Here is an 18,786-nt window from a genome sequence, read left to right on the forward strand (position 1 = left end):
CTCTAGTTGTGGTGAGTGGGGGCTGCTCTTCGTTTTGGTATGCGGGGTTTTCATCGCAGTGGCTTCCCCTGTGGCACGCAGGCGCAGCAGCTGCAGCTCTCAGGCCCTAGCGCACACTGGCTTCAGTATTTGTGGTGCACAGGCTTAGTTGCTCTGGGGCATGTGGCATCTTCCCATACCAGGGATCGAACCTATGACCCCTGCATTGGCAGGTGGATTCTTATCCACTGTACTACCAGAGAAGTCCCTCGTTTTTCCATTTCCGAAACCAGCACAAGCAGCAACCAAAGCCAGACAGCCATTCTTGTTGTTTTCTTAGCAGTATCTTAAAAAAAGAAGTTATTTATTTGGCTGTGTACTGGGTTTTAGTTTCAGCATGGGAACTCTTGGTTGCAGCAAGTGGGGTCTAGTTCCTTGACCGGGGATTGAACCCTTGCCTTGGGAGTGCAGAGTCTTAGCCACTGGATCACTAGGGAAGTCCCCAGACAGCCATTCTTGACACCTTCCTTTTTCTTCCCCCCTTTCTAATGCATCACAGTCTGCACCCTCCACCGAATTTCTCTCCACCTTCTGCCTGAGCATCTCATCAGTTTCCTGATGGCTTTCCTTCGCTCCCCTGTTTCTCTGATCTATCTACCTGGCTGCTAGAAGAAGCTCCTTAAAACAGAAATGGAATGCCACTCCCTTTAAAAAAATCCTTCAGTGACTTCTCATGGCTCTTAAAATAAGAAATGCTGGGAATTCCCTGGCTGTCCAGTGGTTAGGACTCCAAGTTCTCACTTCTGAGGGCCGGAGTTCAATCCCTGGTCAGGAACTAAGATCCCACAAGCCGCAAGTCTCAGGCCAAAAAAAAGAAAAAGAAAAACATACTGTGGCCCTCATGTCCTTCAGACTCTTCATAATCCAGTCACTGATGACCCCCAGCTGCTCTGCACTCCAATTATAGGACCTTGAACTGCTCGAACTGTCCGTAGGGCCTTTACCCTGTAATTCTCTCTGCCTAGAGCACCTTCTTCTCTGCTCTACCTGACTGAGGCCTCCAGGGAATCCCTAAGCGCTTTGTCCTCCAAAACACCTGCTCTTCTGACACTCCACCCACTCCCATTTGGAGTGAGGTCTTTATTGCACTCTCTTCCTCCTCTCCCCTTCTCCTTCATAGCACTTACCACAACAGGTGATTGCATATTTACTGGTGCATTTATATATATTTATTGGTGCATTTGTATATATTTATTGGTGCATTTATTTTGAATCATCTTTTCCTACTTGAGATCTATTCCCCCTACCCCCCCCACATGCCCCATAAAGGCAGAAATCTTGCCCATTTTATTCATTTCGGTGTTCTCATCATCTAGTGGAGTGCCCAGCACCCAGGAGACTCTCAGGAAACAATAGTTGGATGAATAAATGAAAGGGCCCCTCCCCTGCCCCACCCCACACTCAGAGAGGGGCCTCACTTGCCCGGGGACTCTGTTTCCCTGCCCCCTGGTTCTGACCCTCTGCCCTCAGCCACAGCCTGTGGCCTCTCACAGGGCTGCAGCTGGAGGCCCTGGCCCCGGGGCACCCTGGTCTTGTAGACAGAGGAGGCTCCCCACCCAACACAGAGTCTCTGAAGCGTGGCCACTGAGTGTCAGCACTGATGCGAGAGGCTCCTTCAGGCTATGTGAGGTGCTAGGCTTTGAAGAAGCATCTGGGTGTCAACAGAGAGGGCAGCATGCCGTGCAGGGGAGGTGGAAGCAGACGCCTGCCCCGAAGAGCAGCGCAGGAAAAGCAGAGGCCACATCTTGAAAGGCTTCTAATACCTGTTTGGACTTTATTTTGGACAAAATGAGGGGCAGCAGCTAAGGGGATTTTGTACCTTGTTTTATTGTTTTTTAAACAGGTCGTGTGTGCTGAGTCACTTAAGTCGTGTCCGATCTTTGTGACTCTATGGACTGTAGTCCACCAGGCTTCTCTGTCTATGGGATTCTGCAGGCAAGAATACTGGAGCGGGCTACCATGCCCTCCTCCAGGGGATCTTTCCCATCCAGGAACCAAACCTGTGTCTCTTACGTCTCCTGCATTGGAAGGCGGGTTCTTTACCACAGGCGCCACCTGGGAAGCCCTTTTAACAGGAGACTGACAGAAAACATATTGGGTTGACCAAAGAGTTCGTTCAATGTTGGAGGAAACGCAAATGGACTTTTTGGCCATCTCAATGTTTTTTTGGTTGGGGGATGGGCAGTGGGGTTTTTATTTTATTTTATTTTTTTTTTTAGTGGGGTTTTTAAAGTTTATTTATTTATGGTGTGTTGAGTCTTCGTTGCTGTGCACAAGCTTTCTCTGGTTGCGGAGAGCAGGAGCTACTCTCTAGGTGCAATGTGCTGGCTTCTCTTTTTTCTGTAGCTCCCCTTGTTGCAGAGTGCAGGCTCTAGAGTGCAGGTGCAGTAGCGCTGAAGGAGGAAACAGACGGAGCTGGACTCCATCTTAGGCCAGGCTGCGAACATTAGGCTACACGCATGGTCACCCTCCCAGTGGACTCTGAACTTGGTGCCCGGTGTCTATAGAAATGGCATAGCAATGGAAAACCAGATCCCCGGATAAAAGAGCCTCAGGACTTGTACTTGGACTCTCCTCCGTTTCCTAAAAGAATATGCTAATTATCTCTGTAACGGAACAAAGTGGTAAATTCCATTATGTTTATCGGGATATGACCACAGGCCTATTGATAAACGTCCACTGTTTATCTAGTCTTGTGACACATGAATCATGGGTTAACTTTGATCATATCTCTCTTTTACCTTGTCCAGACTAGTTTCAAGGAATTTGGGGAGGTGGGTTTGAGCAAGTACACTTAGGGTATATAAGGTTTTCACAAAAACTGGTTGGGGTCCTTGGCTAAGAGGAGACTCTGCCTTGGGCCCGCCGGTGTAATAAACTGCACTCCACTATCTGCATTGTCCTTTGAGTGAGTTTGTTTCCCGAAACGCGTGGCTACAACAATGCACAAGCTTTGTTGCCCCACTGCGGGTTCTATCTTCCTAGGCCAGGGATTGAAGCCATGTCCCCTGCACTGGCAGGTGGATTCTTAACCACTAGACCCCCAGGGAAGTGCCCCAATATGTTTTGAAGCATCCCCTGGCAGCATTGTGAAGGATAGATCAGAGACGCCAAGAGTTTACTATTGCTAAGTGCTATATACTTAATGAGATTTATTTTATTTAACTATTACAACATCCTTGTGAGGTAGATGTTATATATAATTGCTGTTTTCTAGATTAGAAGCCTAAGACTCATAGCAGCGCTCTTCCCTGGATAAGTGCTCCTTCCCATCCCATGGGATCCTGATGGGATTGTTAATCACCTTGCCAGACCTGTTCCTTGGCCATGGGTGTGGTGTGAGGTCCAGGCCCGGCCAATCAGTGGGCCCCTTGCCCTGACGACAGCGACTAGTCCCAGGGGCCAAGGGATGGTCATGTGGTATGAGCAGAAGCAAACTGAATCCCGGGATGTTCAAGATAAAGACTCTGGGGGAGAGTCCCGCTTCTTTGTGGATCTCAAGCTGTTACCGTGTTAGCCGGAGGCATATGAAACCCATTTCCTATGACGTAGAGATCATTTCTCTGTGACAGGATTGAAGGTGAACAATGCACAAAGGAACAGATGAGCAGGATGTGGATGCAAAGGGAGAGGTTGACGTATGCGTTTGAGTCGCTGGATTTAGCCACACCTGAAGTTAGACCCGACTGAAACTTCCCAGTCCCAGTACATAAGCCTTTCAATTACATTGTTTTGTGTTTTAAAAAAGCCAAATAACTGATTCCACAATCCCATATATCCAGAAAAGATGAAAACTCTAGTTTGAAAATATACACATTTCAAAAATATACATGTACTCTGCCCCTGTGTTCAGAGCAGCACTATTTACAATAGCCAAGACATGGAAAAAAGCCAAGTACCCATTAACAGACAACTGGCCTAAGAAGATGTGGAATACTGCTGTTGCTGCTAAGTCGCTTCAGTAGTGTCCGACTCTGTGCGACCCCATAGACGGCAGCCCACCAGGCTCCCTGGTCCCTGGGATTCTCCAGGCAAGAACACTAGAGTGGGTTGCCGTTTCCTTCTCCAATGCAGAAAAGTGAAAAGTGAAAGTGAAGTCGCTCAGTCATGTCCGACTCTTAGTGACCCCATGGACTGCAGCCCACCAGGCTCCTCCATCCATGGGATATTACTCAGCCACAAAAAAAAATGAAGTATGATTATTTGCAGCAACATGGATGGAGATTATCATTCTAAGTGAAGTAAGCCAGACAAAGACAAATATTATATATCACTTATATGTGGAATTTAAACAGTAATATAAGAAATTTCCTGGCGGTCCAGTGGTTAGGACTCGGCACTTCTACTGCAGGGGGCCAGAGTTAGATCCCTGGTTGGTTGGGGAACTAAGATCCGTAAGCCACAAAGTGTGGCAACAAACAGACAAAAGCAAGCGAACTTGTTTACAAAACAGAAATAGACTCACAGACATGGAAAACAAATTTATGGTCACCAAAGGGGAAAGGCGTGGGGGAGGGATAAATTACGAGTATGATATTAATGTGTGTTAGTCGCTCAGTCGTGTCCGACTCTTTGTGACCCCACGGATTGTAGCCCACCAGGCTCTTCTGTGCATGGGATTCTCCAGGCAAGAATACTGGAGTGGGTTGCCATTTCCTTCTCCAATGATGTTAATAGATACACACTAATATATATAAAATAAACAAGGATTTACTGTGTATTCACTATCTTGTAATAGCATGTAATGGAAAAGAATTGAAAAAAATAACTTTGCTATATACCTGAAACTAACACAATATTGTAAATCAACTACGTGTGTGTACAAAGTTGCGTCCAACTCTTTGCGACCCCATGAACTGTAGCCCACCAGGCTCCTCTGTCCACAGAATTTTCCAGGCAAGAAATACTGGAGTGGGTTGTCACTTCCTACTTCAGGGGATCTTCCCTAGCGCAGTGGTAAAGAATCTGCCTGCCAGTGCCAAAATCAACTATATGTCAATTAAAAACAATGACCCAGATAACTGAGGCCCAGGGAAACCTGGTAACTTTTCTGAAGTCACAACTAGCACGTGGAAGAACCAGGATTTGAACCTCGCTTATCACTTGTGCTCACTTGGCCCCAATCACATCGTGATAACGTGAATTGCAAACAGGCAAACCAGTTAGGAGCTGCTGCTGGATAAACCAGGTGAGCAATGAGAAAGCTGGGTCTAGTGCAGTGGCGTGTGAAAGAGATCGTGATGGAATTTGGGAAGACACGGAACTGAGTGTGGAGGCTCAGGGAGGTGCGTGGGAGGAGGACCTAAGGGGCTTGGAAGATCCAAGAGACGGGGCAGACGTGGCAGACGGGGCAGAGTGAGAGATTTCAAGGCAGAGATAGGCTTGTCTCAGACACAGAGAGACATGGGCAAGAGCAAGGCCATCCTGTGGGCGGTGATGAGTCATCTGGAGCCACGTGGGAGGCCAAGGCCAGGCCTGGGGTCGCCCACACGTTGCGGTTGGAGGAGAGAGAAGGAACAATCGGAGGAGGAGGAGGGAGCTATGTCACCATCACAGGAGAAGGTGGGAGTCAGTTGCTCAGCACCTGCTGAGAGTCAGAGGATGAGGCCTTAGTAACTTTGGAAGCCAGAGCTGGGGACAAAGGAGGCTGGAGGAGGGGGAGTGAAGGTGATGGTCATGGATTCCACAGCAAAGGAAGGGCCGGTGATGAGGAGGGTGAAGGCCAGGTGGTTCCCTCCGCCTTGTGAACCTTGCACCAGTGCTGCTGAAACATCAGACTCTCTCACACTGCCTTTCAAAGGCAAAGCTGGACCCAGGTGACTTACCCAGCCCCTTCCCAATGAGCCAGAGACAGGTTTTATTTCCTAAAACATTTTAATAAAATTAACCAATAAATATTCTACACCGTATGGGCTACAGGGACAAAGAGTGGAAGACCGAGGGCCCGTCTTTCCTACTTAGGCCCTCGGGTCCCCTTGCAGAAAAGGAGAGAGATGGTGCTACGGGCTGGTTTGGGGCTAGGACCAGGGCGGGGTCGGGGGAGTGATCCTGGAATCAGTGATCTGGGCTCCATCCATCGTGTTGATATATGGGGAGGAGAGGAGGGGTCAATAAAAGGAGAGCCCCTGCAGAAGGCAACCCAGAAGCCCCAGAAGTGACCGGGATGAGGGGAGAGCTAGCCTAGAGGAAGAGGTGGGGCAGGAGGCAGGGAGCATGGGCGGGGGGCAGCTCTGGTGGCTCTGGGGTCGCAGCCGCTTACTCCCGGATGTAGACCCTGGTGCACACGATGTCATCCGCCGTCATGGTCTAAAGGGAGAGAAGTCATTGTTAGCCTGGGAGGCCCCTGGTTCCTGTGCTTGGGAGCAGGAGGGTTGCTTGGAAGTACTCTGCTTGGCCTCCAGGTCCAAACCTACTTCTTGGCTCAGGACGGTTCACAAAATGCCTGGGCATCATGTGATGGAGGACAATAGAGGCCCAGGGTCCATTCTACGCCTCCCTCCCCAAGCCAGGAAGATCCCCCCAGAGAACTGCTGGGGCCTTTCAGAGCAAGTCCTTTGCTCCACGTGGAAGGGACACCCTTTTGCATTTGCACAAGGGTACTGCCTGGGACACAGACAGCCTAGTTCTGCCCCAGCAGCTCCATCAGGAGACAGAGAGACCAGCCACCGTTGTTCTTAAATTTCCTGTACTGTGGAATGTCCTGGAAAATCTCTGAAGGTAGCACTGGGCTTGCTCTGTCTGAGCTAGGAGAAAAGCAGGAAGAAGCCTTACCAGGATCAGCTCTCCATCGTTGGTCAGTTCTCTGGTCCAGGAGGTCTTGGGACCCTCTCCCTTCAACAGCCTCTGCTCGCAGACCATTTTGTTCTCGCTCTCCCATTTCACCAGGCTCTGTGTGAGAGGGTGGCCAGGTGAGTTGGGCCCACAGCCGGGACAAGGGGGCCCAACAGAGGGACAGAGGAAGTGCCACCTTTCTATCCACCAACACTACTCTCCCCGCTGGAACTGGAGGAAAGAGTCAAGGGAAAGATTGGAAAATGTCATGGTGAGACACCAGGCAATGGATCCCATGACCCCGAGGGACCCCATCCCTGCACGCACCTTACAGGGTCTCCCATCCACAGTCTGCTCTTCAAACTCCTCTCCGATCTTGAAGTTGATCTCTGTGGTACGCACGGTGGTGGAGGTTTTGATGTAGAAAGTGTCCCCCTCCTGTTTGATCTCCACTGCTGGCTTGGATGCTGCAGCCACTGCGATCTTCCTCAGCATCACATTCACCCCTGTAGGGAGGGTAGAGGATGGACACTCCAGGCACCTGCCTCACACCCTCCCCAGGAAACAGCAGGAGCAAGCTGAACTGTGAGTCGACTGGGAAGAGAGGGAGGCTTCCTGCGTGTCCAAAAAGCACCTTGAAGGGAGGGCAGGTGGTGCAGCCCTGATGGCTGGTGGGTTCAGGGAGGAGGGGCAGAGAGGCAGTGCCTCCCTTGGGATTTCTGTTTCTAGCTTCCACCTGGATGCATCAGCAGCCCTGCACTGGGATCCCACGTCTCAGCTTTGCAGTCAGTTCTCCCTGGTCCCTTCATCCTGCTACAACTCCCCTTGGCTCCATTCACCTCACTTTTGGTCCTTTGTCCACCTTGCTTGAGACCATCTGCTGGGGTGGGCTCATCAGAGTCACTGTGTCCACACCCCCACTCATGTGCAGGGCAGACTCTCCTGAGCCAGCGCTCACTACTCATGTCCTGAAGTAGCGGCCACTTCCCTCTTTGCCTACTCACCTCCCCTGTCTGGTGGCCTTGATTTGCTGAGTCTCTGTCCCTCCCAGAATGAGAAGGAACAGGGATTCTCAACAGGGGAGGGGGTGTGACAGCTGTGTCCCCCTACAGAATGGTCTGTAGCCTGGGGAAGCCACAGGCTGTGAAATAAGATCCATTAGGCCATGATTTCCATCTGGCTCACCCTCCCTTTCAGGCTGGGTGAGCCTGGGCTAATGGCTTAACCTCTCTGAACCTTAGATTTCTCAATTGTAAAGTGGAAACAATAGCTTCTTCAAGAGCCTATCAAATGGGACAATGTGTGTTTAGGCTGGAGCACACACAGTGCCGGGCACATCTGTAAGTTTTCAAACAGTAGCTACTCTTAATGTTGTTGTTTTTACTGATTAAAGGAAGGCAAAGAAAAAGCCAGAATTGGGGCTCAAAGTTCCATGCATCAGACTCCTGTTCACCTGCCCTCCTGGAAGACATCTACGTCCCTCTCCCCTCAAGGGACAGAAAGGGACACTCCCCTCCCCTCCTGTGATGTACCCCGACTCCAGGATCACCCACCCTACTTCAGGGCCCAGGTCTTCTCATTCAGGTTCTGTGGGTTCAGAGTCCCTGTGACTGTCCCCCTGTCCTTTCCCAGACTGGACCCCTTCTCTCCTCTCCCTAGTTATTTAAAAGGAATGGGGTAGCCGGAGAGAGCAGCCCTCTGCCAGGAAGTCAAGCAGGCCGGGAGGCATCTCTAGTTAGGGCCCAGGTCCAAGCCCTGCACCGCTTCACCTGGCCTGGCCTCCGGCCCTGAACTGGAGCAGAACCATTCCGGGAAACAATGGATGAGGATGAGGGGCCAAACTGGGCTGGGCCAGGTGAGTGGCCTGGGATTCCCCTGATGTGGGCCAGACCCCCGGCTCTCCTCCAGACTTGGATCCCTAGAGAAACAAATCCCCTTTCCCCTTGGCACCAGCACAGACCCACTCTCCTGCAGGCAGAAGGGAGTAGGAGGAAGGCCTGTCCCTCAGGAGCCCAGGGGCCCATTTCTTGGTTGCTGATCTCTTGGGACCAGGGAGCAATGACTGAGGTTCCTAAGACAAATTGACCTGGTAAAAGAAACACATCCTGCTCCAACTCCTTGAACAAACAGACTGCTTCACTCTCTGGTGCTACCTGGGAAATCCATCCTGCTATCTAACAATTAGCTTTCCCATTACAGAAACAGGAGTGGCTAGCTACGTGCTGTGCATGTGTGCTAAGTCGCTTCAGTCGTGTCCAACTCTTTGTGACACTATGGATCATAACCCACAGGCTCCTCTGGCCACAAGATTCTCTAGGCAAGAACACTGGAGTGGGTTGCCATGCCCTCCTCCAGGGATCCTCCCAACCCAGGGATTGAACCTGCGTCTCTTACACCTCTTGCATTGGCAGTCAGGTTCTTTACCACTAGCGCCACCTGGGAAGCTATGTGCCATGACCATCATATTGGATGGGATGAAGAAGTGAAGTGAGTTAGAAGTGAAAGTCGCTCAGTTGTGTCAGACTCTTTGTGACCCCATGGACTATACAGTCCATGGAATTCTCCAGGCCAGAATACTGGAGTGGGTAGCCTTTCCCTTCTCCAGGGGAATCTTCCCAACCCAGGGATTGAACCCAGGTCTCCTGAATTGCAGGAGGATTCTTTACCAGCTGAGCCACAAGGGAAGCCCAAGAATACTGGAGTGGGTAGCCTATCCCTTCTCCAGAGGATCTTCTTGATCCAGGAATTGAACCGGGGTCTCCTGCATTGCAGGCAGATTCTTTACCAGCTGAGCCACAAGGGAAGGTACCGGTATCCTCCAAATACCTGAGCATCCCTCCCCAGGAGAGAGACCCTTGAATAGGACAAAGAGGAGTGAGAAGGGACTGAGGTTCCTGCGGAAGCAAGGCTAGGTTCAGAGAGGACACCCCTCCCGTGGCCTCTGGTGACTGTGGTGCTGGGGCCAGGCTCAGCTGACCTTGGCTGATTCAGGACTGTGTTTGTCTAACGGGTCTGTTTTCAATCTGTCCCCTCAGCAAGCCCTGAGGAGGGCACGTGGCGCTGAGAGACCCCACAGGGAGGACAAACAGACTGAAGACAGACAGACAACAGGGTTGGGCTTGGGATCTAATCCTCCAGCCGGGGCCTGCGGGTGCTCCAGGCCACTGCTTCGTTCACTAGGGAGAGGGGCCAGCATCCAGAGATGATGGGGGAGGAACGGCATCCAGGCTTTCCGAAGGGAAAACTTTTCTCCTTTCATTTCAACAAGGGTAGAGCAAGAAAGGCTGACAGGACTCCGAGAAATACTGCAGTCAGATTGCAAGAAGAACTAACAGTGAGGAAGGGTGTGGAAATCCTCGCTTTCCTCGCAGCATTCCAGACCTTTCCTCATTCCTAACTCATTTCTACAGCTCCCTGCCCCACACAGGGTGCCCTCTGCCCAGTCCAGCCAGAGTCTGTTCAAGCCAGAAATGGAGGGCTCCAGGGTTTCCAGGTGGCTTCCGAGTCGCTGAATTCTTGACTAATCTCCATCTCTCTTCAAAACCCTCTCCCCAGCCAGCCCAGGCTTTCTCTACCCACCCCCCAACCCCCTCACCCCCACCCCGGCCCCTCAGACACCGGAGGGCACACAGGAGTTGGGACAGGCAGTCTAGGTAGGTTCAACTTCTTCCACCTTTAACCAGCTGGGCTGCAGCCCGGCTCTCCAGGGAGGGAGGGAGGCAGAGGAGAACTTGGATTTTCCGAAAAGGAGGGGGTGGCTGGGGTTTCACACGAAGCCATTTGTTGAAATCTAAGAAAGTGATAATTATCCAGAGCGATTTTAGGACTCTAGTTGCTTGCTGTAGGAAAATATTTGTCTCACAGATGGAGGGTGGGGGGAGCACAGTGGAAAAGTTCTGAAAGGGGAAGAAAAGGGAATCTGGGGGCCCTGCTGTGATGGATCACCTAGTGGGCGGAACCCGAGGCAAAGAGGTAAGGAATCTGCCCCCGGAGATTGGGTTACCTGCAGGGGGCAAAGGGGAAGGAGGCAGGAATGCCTCCGGGGGGTTCGGCTGGGTAGAGACCCAGGCACTCAGCCTGGACGCAGTGTGTGCAGCTTCTGAACAGCGGAGAACCCCCTTGCCTCACCCCAAGAGATACCGACCTCGTGCTTCTGGTTTCTACTTGATTCAGAGGCTGAGTCACCGCAGCAGCTGGCACCGGTGGGCGCCCCGCCGGAGAAAGAAGGATTTAGGTATTCCGGCCCAGCGCCCCAGGACCCAGGCGTCTGGCCCCTATTCTTGGGGATGTAGGCGCCCAGCTTCCCACGCCTTGGTTCCAGCTTCCCTTTCTTTCTCATACCCACCTCCGATGCCTCGGCACCCCCTCTTCTCTCCCCAGCGATCAAAAATCTCCTTACCCAGCACTTTGAGCAAATCCTCGAAGTTCTCCGATCGGATGATTTTCCAGTTACCAGAGAAGTTGGGCATGGTGGCGGCGCTAGTGGCGGGCCCCTTAGATCTTTCCACTGGAGCACTGGACGCTGAGTCGTTTACTCAAAAGAGATGTCTCCGCCGCCTTGCAGGACTCAGGAAACCGGGAACGTCCGAGGACAACCCAAAAGCCGGCCTGGGCTCCTGCGCGGACAGCTTTTATACCCTTCGCGGACCCGCCCTAGCCCAAGAACGAGGTGGCCCCGCCTTCCGTCCCGCCCCCCTCCCCACCTGTGGGGGCCTTGAGCCCGGTCCCTGCATTACCGTCCCACCCCCACCCCCACTAAGGCCTCTGGATCTAGACCCATGGGCGGGTCCAAAATTCGCCGAGGGGGCCGGAGATTGCTGGCTCCCGCGCCAGTGGGTGGATGAGGAGGCGGACGGGGGGCGAGCCCCAGGATTGGGCTCTCAACCGAGAAGGGAGGGCGCCGGGTCCGGGGCACAGAGGCTGGGGTCTCACATCTGCAGTCCGAGGCACAGGGTCGCATCTCGCCTGTTCCCCATCCCTCCCCAACCTGACACTGTGCACTCTGCTCCTCGGCGCCGGACCCGGCGACACCACCAGCTGGTGAACCACTCCTTGCGAGTCGGAGCTGGGGAGGCCGAGCTCCGCTCCGCTGAAGCTGGAGCTGGATCCAGGGTGACTGCTCCGAACTCGAGAGAGGCTGGGGGGTCCTGGGGTTCAGGGACCAGGCACCTAAGTGAGGCAACGGCACCCCCTGCTGGAACAACTCGAAGACGCTGGGAGGGGGTTCACCCTCGCCCCCCGCCCGAGACTCCCCACCCAGGTTTCGGGCTCCAGTAGTGCCTGATGGGCTGAAAGTTGGAGTAGGGAGACTCATTCCTCTTTAAGAATTGGGCGGGCGTCGAAGGGTTAAACAGGAGCCTTGAGCGCGAGCCTGCGGAGGGCAGAGGTCACAGCCAATCACTTGACACGAGCTCTTTATTTAGGCGCTTTCTCTGTCACTCTGCTCCCCAGACCCCCGAGGGGATCGCAGTACGTGGCAGGGAGGGGAGGCGGGGACAGAGGCGCTGAGCCCCCGGCGCGCAGAGCTGCCACCTCCGGGTGGGGGTGGGGGCGGGGGAGCGCGGGCTGGGTGCCCGGGGAAGGGGAGGAGCAGGGTCTCAGGTGTCACCATTCTGAGCCGTAAAACGGCGGAAGGAGCGGCCGCCCCTCGGCAAGCGTCTTTGAAGTGGGAGATCAAAGGACGGGGGTAGGGCACGGCTCCACGCGGAGACCCAAGTGGGAGTGGGCGAGACTCTGAGGGAGAGGGCCGGGAGACAAACAGAAATGGAAGTCAGGCAGGGAGCTTCGGAGACAGGCCAGGAGGCCGTAGACCGCCGACCGCAGAGGAGCAGGGTCGGGCACGGGGAATAAGGTACTCCTGAGCGAGCGGAACCCGGGGGCCCGTTCCGCGTTGAGGGACGCTGCGGCCCCGCTGCCCTCGGCCGATCGGTGCACGTGGTCCGGATGCCCTTAACGCACCCCCAGCCCCACCACCCTCCCGGAGCTGTCCTTCCAGCTTCTTCCGAGGCGGGGAGAAAAATCCCCACATCTGGTCCCAGCCCTGGCCCCACCCTGCCAGCGTGGCCAAGGGTGGAGCAGAGGACCAGCTCTGCGAGATTCTGGGCCTTTAGAGCCTGGAACAGTCTAGGAGGTTAGGGGCCTTAGTTGGGGAGGACCCCCGTGGAGGAGAGCCAACGGAAAGGGGCTGGAGGATTTACCAAAGACTGGAGAACACGCTGGAGGTCCAGCCTCCGTGCTGTAAAGAGGAAAACCTCTGAATAATGGGTGTGTAGGGGAAGATAATGCAACTAGGGTGACTCTGGCACAGGAAGGATGGAGATTAGACTGTAGAAAGGGCTTTTGACGCCCCCCACCCCCCTCAAAAACCAATAAAATGTCAATTCTGAAAAAGGAGCTGAAGGCTTCAGCCTGGTTTTAGGGTTCCAGGTTTTGTGTAGGGGACTTTAATTGCGGGGAGCAGGGTAGGGGTTGGCCTGGTCTTCTGCAAGTGAGGGGGCAGCGGGTCGAAGGGCTCTGGGAAGATGGATAGACAAAAGCAGAGACGGTGGAGGGAAGGGGTGGTCCCTGGGGGGTGCTTAGGGCTTGGGGTTGAGGCACTGCTCCTCCCCCATCATTTGGCTGCAGCTTCGCTGTAGGTAAAGGGAGGGGGATTAGGTTTTGACAGTGAAATCAGGCTCCCAGCCAAGGGGATGAGGAGACGCTGGGGGAGGGAACCGGGCAGAAACCAGACTCCCGCTGCCTCTCCTGCCCCCTCGCTGCCCCCTGCCTCTTACATCCAGGTCTCCTGTCCCTCTCCGCTCCAGCCTTCTTGAGCCCCCAGGCAGAAGAGTCCAGTCTCCTCCTCAGTAGGCGTCTCTCCTACTGCAAAAAAGAAGGGCCAGGGCTGACCCTCTCCTCCACAAGCTTGTGACTAAGGATGTAGAAACCTCACCCAAAAGATGGTCACCAGGATGAGGGGGGCCTGGACCTACAGGAGCACAGAGGAGGGATGTGGTCTGGCTGAGGGAACTAGAGGGGCTGGAGGTGGGGGCTCCCTGGGGTGGAGGCAGGCCAGCCTGGGCCCACTCCCCTCCCTCCACTTCCTCACTCCCCCCACCCCACCCCCACCCCCACCCCCCACTGGCCAGGCAGCCAGAATTACCAAAGAGACAGAAGTAAGACAAAGGGAAGTTGGGCTGGGAGGAGAATTTTTTCCAGATGTGAGTGTTTGTGGTTTGGCAGCTCTGGGCCTGAGCTCCAGCCTCTGCACCCCAACCCTGGCTGAGAGAGTTTGGGCAGAGGGTCCAGAGCATGGTGCTGAACAGCCAGGCTGGAGGTTTCAGCCTCCAGCAGCCCTGTTACCATAGGAGCATGGAGGCACGTGTGTAAGGGGTACTTAGGAAAAAATGCAGGGGAAGGGGGTTGGGGGGCATGAGGCTGGGGAGTAGTGGATGAGAGGGCTGGGGGACAGGGAAAGGGGGCTAACAGAGGAGGCTGGGGGAACCCAGGGGCAAGGGGCAGTGGCTAGAGCCCTGGAACCAGGTGATGGGGAGGAGCTTAGCCAGCATCAGTCACTCAGTCACAAACAACTGGCTTTAATTTCCCGCCGGGATCCATAAGGAGAAGGAATTTCCTAGTGTCGCTGGCCTTTTAATTATTACCAAATCTGCTGCAGATCTGCCTGGGGCAATGCGTTCCCCTTTCTAGGAGCCTGGGTCATACCTCTCTTGGGGCTCCCCCAGGAATTTGGAGACTCAAGTCGGGTGGGGGGGTGCCAGATTGGTGAGAAAAGGTGGGGGAGCAGAGGCAGGATAGGGGTGAGGAAGAAACAGACAAGCTAGAGTTAGGAAAGAAACATTCTGGAGCTTTGTTCCCATTGCAGTGTGGCTATGTGGAAAGTGGCTGGTTTTGCAGAAGGAATGCAGATGGGCAGGCTCCTGAATGGTTTCAAGAGTAGGGTGTGAGTGGATGTAGATGTATGCACAATTAAGGGGTCTGGGGGCTTGGGAAGAGGAGGCTGCCCCACCTCTCTCCACCATTCCCTTGAGGCTGAGTCGGGGAGGATTGATGGCAAGAGCGGGAGTGTTGTGAACCCCTCACCCTCACCCCCAACGGGGACCGGGAGATTCCCAGCCAAATGCAGCACTTGTAGAAGGGCCTCACCCTGCGCAGTGTTATTGCATCTGCTGGATCAGAGAGTTTGTTGGCGGAGAGTCATGTAGAAATTAAACCCAGGTGGGGCTGGACACCTGGGTCTCTGCCATACAGGGTAGGGGCCACGAAGGAAGCAGGAATTCTATAGAGGGTGGGAAGTGGGAGAGTAGAAGAGGGGAGCTGGGCCTTCCCCTGGGCAGGACAGCTGTATATCCTGGCCTCCCTGAGCCCTCAGGATTCCGTGCAGCACGGAGCATAGACTTAAGCATCCTGCCTCCAGGTCTGCTCTAATCCTCAACATTGAAGGAAATGTTCTGTTCTTGTGTCTCCCTGGGCTTAAGGACCCAGCATTTTTGAAATCTGTTAAGGCCCGGCTCTGATCCTCCCCAAATGAAATTGCCATTGCAACAGGATAGATGCAAGACCAAAAAAAGAGCTTCCAGCAAGCTAAAGTGCAAGCTGGGAGTCAGAGAGTAGAAAGGAGGCAACTCATTCCCAGGAACATCTGGGCACAGGAGAGAGATCCTAGGAACTAGGGAAGGTATGGTCAGAGAATCTGAGTGATGGGGGAAGGGGCAGCCAGACTCAAAGGAAGGTATGACAACGGCCTCCGGAGCCAGCCCTGGGGCCCTGGCAAAGGGGGAGGCAGGTGGGGTCAGAAGCGCAGAATGCGAGGAGGGAGCTGCCTGTGACAGGAGGGATCACAGTTAGACCAGGGGAATCTGCAGGCACCCGGGCAGCCAGGCGGCTCCTCTGTTGTTTTTGGCTCTGCTACCTGGTTCCCAGCTCCATCTGCCAACGCTCTCCTCAGGGCTGGGCTGGGTGCACTGAGCCGGGCAGGCTGAGCAGTGGAGGGGGGAAGGAGGAGCTGGGGGTGCACTGGCAGAAGACATGTCCGGAGATCAAATCTCTGTTCCCTGAGAGAGGCCCCTGGCTCTGTTCACCTCTTCAGGGGCAGGCGCAGAGGTGTGGGCAGTCATCGAAGAGCCTGGAGAACCCCTGCACAAGGCCTGGGCTCTTTGTTCTTCTGCTCCTCTACCCTGCCTCCACCACCCAGACTGCTTCTTGCCAGTCTGCCGTGGTAGCTCAATCCCTTCCCCCACGTAGGCCCTGCTCCGTTTTCTCTCCTGCTGCTAAGTCACTCCAGTCGTGTCCGACTCTGTGTGACCCTGTAGACGGAAGCCCACCAGGCTCCCCCATCCCTGGGATTCTCCAGGCAAGAATACTGGAGTGGGTTGCCATTTTCTTTCACTTTCTCTCCTACTGCAGTGAAAAACACCAAATTTGACCCCCCTTCCTCTAGAGCCTCCTCGCTTCTCAAGAGAACCTCCAGGCTGAGGTGGGGATTCAGTGTGGCACGGATTGTTGGTGGCAGCTGCCAACATCTGAAGCCACATGGCCCTGGGCCTGACTCTGGCCAGCCGTGGCCCCTTCCCCACTCGGAAGGAATCCCCCCAGGGCAACACTGCTGGATGAAGAAGCCAGTCAGCCCTGTGACCTGCTGTAAAACTCCTGGCTTTTATGATGCAGTGACTAGGGCCAGACCCCTGTGCCATTTCCACTCTTGGCACTGACCCCTTAACCCCTGGCAGCCCAAGGCTGCAGCTATGAAAAGCTTGGCAGAGTGGACATTGGGTTTGCATGGTACCTGGGGACAGTGAAAAGATGAACAGACCCGGGAAAAGATGAACAGCCTGCGGTCCAGCCCAAGACATTTTCTGGGGAGCTCAAGCCCCCTCCCAGATATCTCTTCTCCCACTTTCTGGGGATGAGAAATGGAAGAAGAGCCAGGGCTCCACAGAACCCCTCTGTCCATTGAGACAATCTGGAGTTTTTGGAGGAAGAAAGAAGTCGACAGGGCTGCAGGCTGATTCGGGGCTACATTCCTCCTCTGGCCTGAACTGCAGAAGGTGGGCACTGGGCCAGATAATCAGACTCTGAGACTGAAGAGGAAAGAAGTATGGGGTGGTGGGAGAGAAGGGTGAGATCCCAGAGAAGAGACTGAGGGGGCCCTAGGCCTAGGCTTTGAGGTTCTGTATGGAGATAGAAAGACAGTATTGGACCCACTGTCCCTGGGGCGCAGGGTAAGTGGGACTGACAGATCAGATTCAGGAACATTGGCCAGCTCGGGGGCGGAGGGACACCTCTTCAAAGCTCCTTAGCACTCCCATTTCCCTCCTTCTCGAACCCCCAAAATGCAGCTACTGTCTCCAGATAAGACCTGGTAGTTTGGCCCCCAGCCGGGCTCCTAAGGAAGCTGGCTGTGCTAATGGCTCCAGGGAGGAGGCTGGAACCCCAGGAGCTGGGTAATAAGGACCAGCTTCCCCAACCCCAGGGCCCTTCTTGCTGCAGACCAGGCCCAGAACAGTGGGCCAGACTCCCCAGAGACAGAATCAGAGCTACAGGGGGATTTGAGCAGAGTAAGGGTGGGCTCCAGGAGCCCAGATTCCTGGTCCCTGCCCCCATCCTCCCATCTTGAGCAGGGAGGGAATTAAGGGATGCAAGAGTTCAGAGTCTGGCCCCTTCACCAGGCTAGGGCCTTGTCCTTCCAGTGACCCCACCAACCTACCCCTCCTTATAGTAGGGCTGGAGACATGGGCGGGTAGGGGAGGCCCCAGACTGACCTAGCCCTAATGGCTTTCCCTGGGCAGCATGAACAAAATGGGAAAAAGATGTGTGAGGTGGGAAGCTCTGATTTCCTTTCCCCTGCGGGCGCCAGCTCTGGAAAATGTTAGCTGTCAAAGACAGACTGTATAGTCCCCCTGCCTCCCTCAACCCAGTACCCCTTCACCCCTCCCCATCCACCAGCACCCCCCTCCCACTGCCTGCCCAGATTCCCAGGGGGCACCGGGCTGGCTAGTGCCTGTGAATTTCAGTTCACTAGGCTGCGGATGCACACTGTCTGGACGAAGCCCCCATCTCTCCCTGCCTGCATCTTCTCCACCAGCCTGAGAAAGACATTCAGACGGGAGCTTTGGCACTTGGGGATCCTCAGGAACATGTCCCTGGGGGGTCAAAAGAGCCAGTAGATCCTGGATTTCACAATTGCCAACCTCCTCGCCACGGTCTCACGCCTCTTGAATCCCAGTGCTCTGGGACTGTCGGCTACACATTTCCAGGTTTCCAGATGATCCGGATTTCTTGTTAGCCTTCCAGCTGAGCTTGCAGCAGCTAGCACAGAGAGGGTGCCATCCTGAGTCAAGGACACACAGGGTGTGCCTTTCTCCCTGCCTGGGGGCAGTGTGGTCTCCACGGGCCAAGTCTCTCCTCTGATGAGCTCCCAGACCCCCTGGTACTAGGTTCCTAGGAGTCCCAGGGAATTGATTCCAAAGCTGGGAGGAGGCAGTTCCTGCCTTGGAGTGGAGAGTGGGCATGGGGGTGGCTAACCTCGCAGGAAAGCAACAGAACCCTCTTCCCTTGCTCTAGCCCAGGCTTCTTTGATCCGACCCCAGATCCACCCTCCCACCCTTCAGGAAAGCTTCCCAGACCCACCCACTCTGCCAGCCCAGCCCAGCATCCCTGCCCCAGCCTGAGGTCTCAAGCTGCCAAGGTTGGATTATCTGCCTCTGACTTCCCGTTGGTCATGGGTGTAGGCTCCATCGCCCTCCTCAGCTCTGAGGGCAGGGGCAGTCTGCCTTCTTCCTCCTTTGGTTATGGTTTGGATCCATCTCATGGAGTCTTTCCAAAGAAGGGACTGAGTAGGATTCCACAAGATAGAAGGGAGTGAAGGACCTGGCCTTTCGGTGAAGCTGCCTCTGGTCTGGGGATGCCAGACAGTTTGGGTTCCTGGTGCTGCAACGGACAGGAGGGTCAGGGTCCCGGGCGAGGGCCCAACCCTCAGTG

At 54.5% G+C, this 18,786-nt stretch overlaps 1 protein-coding gene across 1 annotated transcript; it reads right to left on the reverse strand.

Moving 5' to 3' along the window:
- Window positions 1-5,894: 5,894 nt before the first annotated feature.
- CRABP2 (cellular retinoic acid binding protein 2) lies at window positions 5,895-11,432 on the reverse strand. The gene is made up of 4 exons (XM_005898744.3): window positions 11,210-11,432; window positions 7,138-7,316; window positions 6,811-6,927; window positions 5,895-6,345 (listed from the first exon to the last, which is right to left on the reverse strand). Exons 1-4 carry the CDS (start codon window positions 11,277-11,279, stop codon window positions 6,295-6,297), a joined length of 417 nt encoding a protein of 138 aa, XP_005898806.1. The 5' UTR covers window positions 11,280-11,432; the 3' UTR covers window positions 5,895-6,294.
- Between the last annotated feature and the right edge of the window lie 7,354 nt (window positions 11,433-18,786).

The sequence above is a fragment of the Bos mutus genome, chromosome 3 (assembly GCF_027580195.1).
Source record: "Bos mutus isolate GX-2022 chromosome 3, NWIPB_WYAK_1.1, whole genome shotgun sequence".
NCBI classification, from domain to species: Eukaryota; Metazoa; Chordata; class Mammalia; order Artiodactyla; family Bovidae; genus Bos; species Bos mutus.